At 46.1% G+C, this 9754-nt stretch overlaps 1 protein-coding gene across 1 annotated transcript in view; it reads left to right on the forward strand.

Moving 5' to 3' along the window:
• UVRAG (UV radiation resistance associated) overlaps positions 1-9476 on the forward strand; it is a 108612-nt gene extending 99136 nt beyond the window's left edge. Inside the window, exon 15 of the mRNA XM_048495116.1 lies at positions 7432-9476. Within this exon, the coding sequence (XP_048351073.1) occupies positions 7432-8122 (691 nt within the window). The 3' untranslated portion in view covers positions 8123-9476. The remainder of the gene's footprint in view (positions 1-7431) is intronic.
• The last annotated feature ends 278 nt before the right edge of the window (positions 9477-9754 follow it).

The raw sequence follows: 9754 nt of genomic DNA on the forward strand, positions 1-9754 counted from the left end.
GGAAACAAATGCAGTTCATCAGATAAGAGTCCACCACTCATGTGGAGGAGTGGGGAATCAAACCCATTTCTCCAGATTGTAGTCCACCTGTTCTTAACCACTACACCATGCTGGCTCTCAAACTTTCGAGGGTCAAATCTCTTTTCGTTGAATGCCCTGTCTACCTGATGACCAGAGCGTTGACTCTCAGAACCTTATAATCTGGGAATCTGGATGGTGTCTAACTCGAACTTTGCTCATTTATTGGGTGACAAGCATTCAAATTTAGCAGCATCTGAGAAACAAACAAGATTTCCTGGGTATAAACTTTTGAGAGTCAAAGCTTTTTTTGTCAAATAGATGAGGTGTCTGGCAAAGGGAGAGTTGACTTCCAGAACTTATACCCTGGAAATATTATTGGTCTTTAAAGTACTACTGAGCTGCAACCTTGCTCTTCTGCTACTGATCAATCCATCTAAAATTATCCCGAACAACTGGTCATTCTCCCACATCAGTGAAAGTTAGCAGAGTGTATCTGTGAGGTCTATCCTGTTGTGGTCATGGAGCGATTTGATACTGGGTTCTTGCAACTGTTAATACCGCCCTGTACACAATGAGAACAGACTGAAGATCCTATTTCTGCTTCTTGGCTTGGCTGGGGGATCTTGGGCAAGCAGCTGTCTTCCTATTTGCATAGTCTTAACTTGCCTACACTGCAGGTCTAGTATCTCACACTAGCAGGATCTCATCAGAGCTCAGAAGCTAAGCCATGCAGGTTCTTGGATGGGAGGAGACTGAGAAAGGCAAGGGCGCTATGCATAGGAAGACAGCAGCAAACTACCACTGAATCAAAAAATCCACCAGACCATGGCCACACAGCCCAGAAAACCCACCAGTACTACTGAATCACTCTGCCCCAGCCTAGTTGGCTGGCTGAATTTCATCGGATCTTGGAAGCTAAGCAGGGTCGACCCTGGTTCACCTTTGGATGGGAGGCCAGTGACAACCACCAACGGTTGCTACGCAGAGGCAGCCAATGGCAAACCACCTCATCTCTTCCCTTGAAAATCCCATGGGGTCGCCTTGAATCAGGTGTGATTTGATGCCATCCATTATCTTCAACGTGCCCAATGTGCCATTGAAGCTTTTCATGGCTCGGAGGTAAATGACATCCTGCCGTCTCTACAAAAGAGGCCCAGTTCATTGCATAAATTATTTGCCACACAGAGTCCTGGGACTATAAATCTTAGGAAGGAAATTGATAGCCAACACCCACGGAAATTATAAATTGTAAAACGAGGTCAGCTTCTAGACCCTGCTTCAGCTTTTGAATCCTGTCAATCAAATGCATCTGCGGGACAGCTGTATTGCTTTCCCCAAGATCTCACTTCCTGTTTAATGGCATGACTTCCTGTTGCTGATCTGGGTAACAGCACCTGTTTCATCTGTACCTTTTCTGCCTCTTAGATTAGCTGGCAGTTTTCAGTGAGGGCGTGGGGCCAGTTGGAAAAATCATGAGTTTTGAAGGGAAGATTGCTCTGGAAATCAGCGTTACTAGCAGACTTGGAGAATCATATCCTGCCCCCTTAATAGAGGCCCAGTGTGTGTAAATGGGCAACTAGAGCTTTTCATGGCATGGGATAAGTAACGCTAGCTGATACAGAGCCCGCCATTAAGCCTCTATTCAAGGACAGGGCACTTTTTAAAAATCCCAGCAGTTAGCAGTCATATTACAAGTTATGAATTCTTGGAGGCTGTTGCTTGAGTTAAACAGAATTAGGTCCCCGTACAGTTTCCAGATATGCTCCTGATACTGACATTTTAATACTTTATAGAGCAAGAGTCCTGTAGAGTAGCGCCATAAAAAACAACAACAAGATTAAACTTTTAAAAATCTAAGGGAGCTTTGCTAACAGTCTTTCAGACTGAAGACCATCACTTCATTGATTGAGTCAGTCCACCTCATGTTGGGTTTTTTTCTTTTCCTGCTGCCTTCTGCTTTTCCTAGCATTATTGTCTTTTCCGGTGACTCTTGCCTTCTTGTAATCTGAAAAAAGTACAGTAGCTCATTTTAACTTCTAGGGAGAGTTCAGGCATGATTTGGTCTAGAGGCCACTTAATTGTCTTTTTGATGGTCTGTGGTATTCTTAAACCTTACTCCAACACCACATTTTGAAGGAATCTACTTTCTTCCTGTCAGCTTTCTCCATTATTCAACTAATGGGGAATACTAAGGCATGGATTATTTGGATTGCCAGCAACCCATCCTTACACTTAAGAATCTTCTAGCTCAGTGGTGGCGAACCTTTTGAGACCGAGTGCTCAGATTGCAACCCATAACCCAAAGTGCCAACATGGCAATTTAACTTGAATACTGAGGTTTTAGTTTAGAAAAAACGGTTACCGTATATACCGGCCTATAAGACTACTTTTTAACGCAGGAAAATCTTAACAAAAGCTGGGGGTTGTCTTATAGGCCGGGCACCCCCCACCCCCTGCTCGGACTTGCCACCGCCTAGCCCAAGGCTCTTTCCTGCTTGCTGTGCGGCTCTTGCCCGCCTGCCCGCTGCCGCCGCCACCGGCCCCACACATCCCCCTCGGCTCAGGCTGGCTCCAGGTTGCCCTTCAGGCAGTCAGCCTGAGCCTCTGTCTATGATTTTCTTAAAAGGGCAATTCCCCAAAGACTGCTTAAAGGGGAAAGTTTCCCCTTTAAGCAATCTTTGGGGAATTGCCCCTTTAAGAAATTCAAGAGCAAGGGGAAGAGAGACTTCAAGGAAGCGATCCCGTTTCCGTCCCCACAACAATCGGCCGGCCTCCGCCGAGGCCAAGGAAGGCCGCCTGGGGTGCCACCGCTTCTGCTCTGTCCCACCCCCAGGACAATCAGCCAACCTCCGCCGAGGCCAAGGAAGGCCATCCGGGGTGCCACTGCCTCCGGGGCTCTGTCCCGGCCCCGCGACGATTGGCCTGCCAGGGTGTCGCCGCTGCCTCTGCCACAGGGTAGTCTTATATGGCGAGTATGTGCCGAAATCTATATTTTAACTGGAAAAGTAGGGGGGTCGTCTTATACCCCCAGTCGTCTTGTACGCCGGTATATACGGTAGCTCTGAGGTGTGCGTTACTCGGGAGTAAGCTTGGTGGTAGTCGGTGGCTTTGCTTTGAAGCAACCGTGCAACTCTTCCAATGGGTGAATCACGACCCTAGGAGGGTTTACTCAGAAGCAAGCCCCATTGCCAGCAACCGAGCTTACTCTCAGGTTTAGTTCTTCGCATGAAAATCAGTGGGGTTTAACAGCGCTTAGCAGGGTTACCTACACTGCTTCCCCAAAACTAGGTCTCAGGTTTAATGCTAATAATAGAGCCTAGTGGCCCAGGCCAGCCTAAATGTGTGTGGGGGTGAGGGTGACTCTGTTTGCGCGTGCCCACAGAGAGGGCTCTGAGTGCCACCTCTGGCCATAGGTTCACCACCACTGTTCTAGCTCCTTCATGGCTGCCCTTCCCAGCCTCCGTCTCCTTTGGATTTTTCAGTTGTGGTCTCCCTTTTGGTTGACGAAGGAGCCAGGAAACTGAAAATCTCAATCAATTTCAATTTCTTCCTTGCCAGCCTTAAATTTGTGCAATTCCCCAGTAGTCGTTACTTTTGTCTTGGTGAAGTTTAGCTGCAATCCTAGTTGGCACCTTCTATTCCAACATTCTTCAGTAGTCATTTGGAGTCTTCCCCGTTTCCTGCCAGTAATGTGTTTTCCTATTTCATACCATTTTTAAAAAGCCGATACCATTTGAAAGTTGAGCTGCCAAGGTAAACAGGGAGTGTTAACCCTTTTCTCTGTGCGGTTTGGAGAAAATAAGCCAAAAGTAGGCAATTGGGCCTCCATCTCTGCTTATCGTTGAAAGCAGGTTCTCCTTGTGATTGACAGCACCTTTCAAGAGAACAAACAACGCTGCTAAGAATTTCCCACTGGTACTTGACTGGGGCCCTGTGGTGAACATGCTTCTTCCGATTCATGTACTTCCAGTTATGGATTCAGATTTTTCCCATGTGCTTGCTTTGAGTTTCTGCCACACAACATTTAGGCTAATTATCCATCAGTGCCCTGGCATGTGGTGGGACAGGAAGCACGTCGAGGCAAGGATTCGTGTCCTGAAGCGCTTCCTGTTTGTGGAACACTGAGAGAGGAGGTGCATCGGGGCAAGATTTCTTGTCCCGACTTGCTTCCCCTTGCCCCGCATGTGTTTCTTGCTTTCCCTGGGGAAAGTGAAAGTGCTTTTGACCCGACTTTTCATGCCAGACTGGGGTGAGGCCAGAGAATGCTGGCAGTGGGTAATTGGCCTTAGAAGGTTTTTTTATACATCCAGGTTTGCATCTGGTTCCATCTAGCTGGCCTTCCTTCCCCTTTTCCTTTCTCTTCTCCTTCCCTTCCCTTCCACCTTTCCTTTCTCCCTTTCTCCCTTTCCTCTTTCTGTTTTCTTTTTTCTTCCCCTTTTCCTTTCTCTTCCTTTCCCCTTCCTCTTTCCCTTCACTTTCCCCTTCCCATTTTCCTTTCTCTTCTCCTTCCCCTTTCCCCTTTCCCCTTTCTCTTTCCTTTCTTCTTTTCTTTCCCTTTCTCTTCCACTTTCTCTTTCTTCTTCCCCTTCCCCCTTTCTCTTCCCCTTCCCCTTCCCCTTTTCCTTTCTTTTCCTTCCCCTTCTCCTTTCTCTCCCTCTTCCCTTTCTCTTCATCTTTCTCTTCCCCTTCCTCTTCCCTTTCCTTCTTCCCCTTTTCCTTTCTCTTCATCTTCATCTTCCCCTTCCCTTTCCCCCTTGCTCCTTTTCCCGAGGTTAATTAGTGGTTGTCCCTTCCCTTCCTCTCTATCAGCCTCCCATTTTTTGTGAACTGCTCAGGCACCGCTGAGTCGTCTGCTAATGAAATTTTAATCATTGTATGTGTGTTTTAAATTGTTATATCGTGTTGTTAGACGCTTCTTCTCAGAACTGAAGAGCTCAAGCAGGTTAAAAAATTTTCAGCATTTTAAGGAAAACACACCCGTGCCATAATTATTCAGCTTGCCCGAACGCACCTGTTTCACTTGCCTTCACATTGGCTCTCTCTCCTGGTGGCACTTTTTGGTGACGCTGTCATTATTCTGCATCATTTAAGCTATAATCTTTAAGGATGTGAGAAACCGGTAGTTGCTTTTTTGTCAGTGCGATATTGGCCAATGGGCTTGCCCGAACCGTTTCAGATGGCTGCCAACCAACTCAAACACCTTCGGTTCTCGCTGCCATGAGGTCATATTTGCACGAAGGTGTTTTTTTTTTTAAAAAAAATCCGATGCAGTTGGAGTTATATATTTTTCCCCTTGAAGTATTTTCATGCCGTCGGTCTATAGCTGTGCGTTTTGGCCGGCAGCCAGACAATCACAATTTAGTATTTTAACCATCTGCGATCAAGTAATCTCCCTCAGAGGAAACGTTATGTAGGGAGGGAAAGATACATATTTGAGACTGTGAATTGTATTCTGTCTTTTTGGGTAAGTTTTTTGTAGGCCTTGTGCAAACGTATTAGATGACAAGGTAATCTGTTTGAATGTGTGGTTTTTAAATGGGGAGGGTGTTTTTAAAAGAAAATCTTTTGGCTGGGAAGAAAGAGAAACAAACCCCTTAAATATAATGGGAAATACAGTAGTGGACTTAGAGGCCCCTTCCACACATGCAGAATTAGGCACTTTCAATCCACTTTCAGTGCACTTTGAAGCTGGATTTTACTGTGCGGAATAGCAACATCCACTTGCAAACAATTGTGAAAGTGGACTGAATGTGCATTATTCTGCATGTGCAGAAGGGACCAGAGCAACACTTTGATATTATTTTTGTACAATCAGTTTGGTGCAAAATATAGATTGCAGGTTTTTTTTTTACAGAAAACCTCTGATAAATGTTCTATGCAGGACAGGGATGCCCAGAAGCTCCCTGGTGCTCACTGAACCTTTTCTGGTCCCCACCAGCTGTTTTTCGAAAGGGGGCAGAGCTAACGGAGGATTTTGCCCAGCAAAGCTTCTGATTGGCTAATGACTAATTGGCTAATGATTGGGCAGATTTTTAAAAAATGTCCCTTTGACAGCAGCTACCGCCACAGCTGAAGGATCTTCACTGTGCGACTAAGGTCAACTGCAGCATTCACTGAGTGGCTGGCTCCGCCTCCTGTGGCCGCCATTTTGAGGCACCCATTTTTTTGTGGCCATGTCCTCCTCTCTGTGGCAGAATTCTAGAGGTACCTGAAAACACAAAAGGGGGAGTTAGTATTAACAAAGGGAACTCCACCACAAATGACAAAACAAAAAAATTCGAAACTCACTGGAAATGAACGCAGTGCAACTATATTGAAACAAAAGTCATAGTCTGCAAGTGCACAAGTAAACAATACAGATTGAAATGAGTAGTAGTGACAGGCGGTGTGTACAAAGGGCAAGGATTTCACCAATGTGAGCTTGTGACCCACATTTACAGGGAATTCCTCGTTTATGGGAAGTAATTGCAATCCTGGGATTACAATTATTCCCCATGAATGAAGAATTCCAGAGGTGCCTGCAGTCTCAAGAAGCTTGGGGGATTTCTGGTTTAAATGATATTGCCGACACTGTCACGTGTGCTGCTAAATCACTGTGTATTGTATACCTTTTCTGTCAAAAAGCTGAAAGCCAGCAGAAATGTGTGTGTGTGTGTGTGGGGGGGGATCTTTTTTATTGAAACGCATTGACCACTCTTTGAAGGGAGCATGTAACCAAGGGCAGCCATCTTTACCATACTGTTGAGATTGCCTTCCTTCCTTCAAAGTTCTTCAAACAAGATGGTTTGGAGCACAACCCCCAGCACGCTCCTCCCTCCACCCCACCCTAGCAGCCAAGGAAGGATCACAATTTTGTGTAGGAGGGAATTTCTCTTTCGTAGAACTTTGCACCCTCATAACTATCACCTTTTATTTTGAAAAACCTCAGAGACCAACAGGATTTTGGGGTTATAAGCTTTTGAGAATCAAAGTTCTCTTTGTCGGATACGGTCCTCTGTTCCTACTTGTCTCTGATAAAGGAAACTTTGACTCTCAAAAGTTTATACTGAATTCGGTTCCCACTGATCTAGAGGTGGTTTACGGATCTACGGGGACAGCTCTAGAAATGTGTGACAGAAATAATCAATACTCATAGCTTAACTTAACTTTATTTTTTGTGATCGTAAATCAGCCAAGATTAACACACAGTCAGTTATCAGTACATCTATGTAAAATAAAATTTCAAAGCCACATTATAAGCTAATTTCAATAGTTACAGACATAATTAATAAAAAGACATTGCTGGACGTTGGGGCTAAGTAGTTCAAATCTCTTTGCCTTCTGCCCTTCTCTGCTTAGGTTGTTCAAATTTGACAGCTGTTTGCATAACGATTCCCCACTTTCTAATGACTCTCCCTCTCATTTTTACAGCGACCGGCATCACATTTCAAGTGCTATTCCAGTTCCAAAGAGGCAAAGTTCTACATTCGGGGCTTTGGACCCTGGCTTCTCTGGCAGCCATCCTTCTCCAGATAAGGGACTCCGAAAGCGGGCCAACTCGGATAACGAGAGACTTCAGTACAAGACTCCCCCACCAAGTTACAACTCTGCTTTAACCCAGCCCGTTGCCATTGTAGGAGAACCTGACAGAAACGTGGGTTCGTTGTCCTCCTCTTTAGACACCTCCATTGACTTCTCAAAAGAAAACAAAAAGGGAGAAGGGTTGAATAGCAGCTTAAATGGAGAAAGCAGGAGCCCAAACGTTTCCCGGAAGCAGCAGGAATCTTTCCTCGGATCCTCTCCTGCAATGAACGGCGCGGCACTGCCCAGCGAGTGCCCTGGGTCTGCTGCCAATGAGCTGCCTTGCCCGTTCCGCAGCCCCCTTGGGGCCGACCTGCTCTGCACGGTCGAGCAAGCCGAAGAGATCATCGGGATGGAGGCGACCGGGTTCAGCACGGGGGACCAGCTCGAAGCCTTCAACTACATCCCTGTCGACAACGCCGTGGCGGTGGAGTGTGACGAGCAAGTCCTGGGGGAATTTGAAGAGTTCTCCCGAAGGATCTACGCCTTGAACAAGGACGCGCCCACCTTTCGCAGGCCGCGGAAGAGTTCCGACAAGTGAGCGCGGAGTCCCAGAGCCGCAGCGGTGGCGGCAGCATGTTACCAAGGCGAACTATCCATCTGGAACGAAGATAAAACTTGCACTCAAGATCTCTGACATTTATGAGTCGGGGATGGGGGTTGTGGGGAGGAGAGACAAGACGCTGTAATTTGGGGAGGGTGGCTCAATCTTTATTGAAACGCATTGACCACATTTATTACACACGATCATGGTATATCTACAGTCCAGGTAAACATATACCACTTCCTGTCCTAATTTTCTATATTTACACTTTTCTCTGGTGAGTCAGATCAGTCAGGGTGCGTGTGTTGTCCGCTTAAATTTATTATTTCATCAAGGCTGTGTGTGTGTGTGTCTTACCTTCTCAGCGGCTTCTTGCCTTCAGCCCACCCACACAATCCTTTTCTAGTTCAGGGACCTGCTCAAAAACAACCAGTCAGTGCCACGGGGGCACCTGGCTCTCGCAGCCCCCTGGTAAAGCATGCAAGATCTCCTCTCCCCATATGGTTTCTTTCCCTTTATCCCCCTGTATTCCCGATGTTCATGTATCTGAGCAGTGGCATGAATTGCTGAATAAACAGGTCCGGGGCGGGACCTGCAAGCAAGAGCTTTAATGTGTGGGAAATTGTTCCAACTGCTGATAGGTGAAGGATTGGAGGTGCTGCGTGTGATTATGTGTGCGTTGAATCTTCTCGATTGTCCCCTCCATCATTGGACTGTTTGGCTTCTGTCCATCACAAGTATTATGCTAAACTTGGTTTGTCTTGAGTGAGCAGAAGTGTGCTAACCTGTGTTCCCAGGTTAGGCCTGTAAAGTGAAGATGCTGTTTTTGCAACATTGGAGCCTGTCTGGGAGACGGCTCTTTGTATGCCGATGTATCTCAAGGGAGCCATTCTGCACCGCAGAACTACACCCTAAACAAAGAACGTTTTCAGACCCCCGTCAAGCTGTGAAGCAGTTTACAAACAAGCCAGCTGGCCTTCAGTGCAATAAATTCGGGGTTACGTTAATTAATGCCTCTCGGAGTCGACCATTCATGGTTGCACTTAATTTTTCAAACATTAATCACCTGGACCATCCCTGTGTTAAACAATGAAATGTCTCCAACACTCCATCCATGGGGCAAGTTTGATTCTAGATGAGGTAGTTGGCCACTGGCGGGCTCGTTTCCGACTGCACTAATGTCCAAGCAGGTTTTGGAGACTGCTTGCAATTCCTGACGAAATGCATTTTGGAGTTCAGATGTCTCTGGCTCTCACTTTCTACATTGTATACTGAAGTCTGGGCTCAATTGTGAGCTCATAAATAAATATATATATATATGTATAGCAGAATAAAAGTTTAATTTACTTCATGCCTGGTATTTTCTTTTCTCCCAGTTAACTTCTTGCCAACCTTTTACTCCAGCCGGTTGGGTTAATTCCACAACAAAACCGAAACAACTGTTAAGAAAATAGTCGATACGTGGAATGGAAACCTTGAACCTCGACAGATTGGCACGTTTCAGTGACAGTTATGGGATCCCTTCGGAGGGACTGTTCCCATGTAGCCCTGGAACAGCTCACGGTCTTCAGACCCGACTCTGTTTTTCATCTAACCTCATGCTATAATTTTGCTTTTAACTACATCATT

This window comes from Sphaerodactylus townsendi, linkage group LG04, assembly GCF_021028975.2.
Source record: "Sphaerodactylus townsendi isolate TG3544 linkage group LG04, MPM_Stown_v2.3, whole genome shotgun sequence".
In the NCBI taxonomy this organism is placed as follows: Eukaryota; Metazoa; Chordata; class Lepidosauria; order Squamata; family Sphaerodactylidae; genus Sphaerodactylus; species Sphaerodactylus townsendi.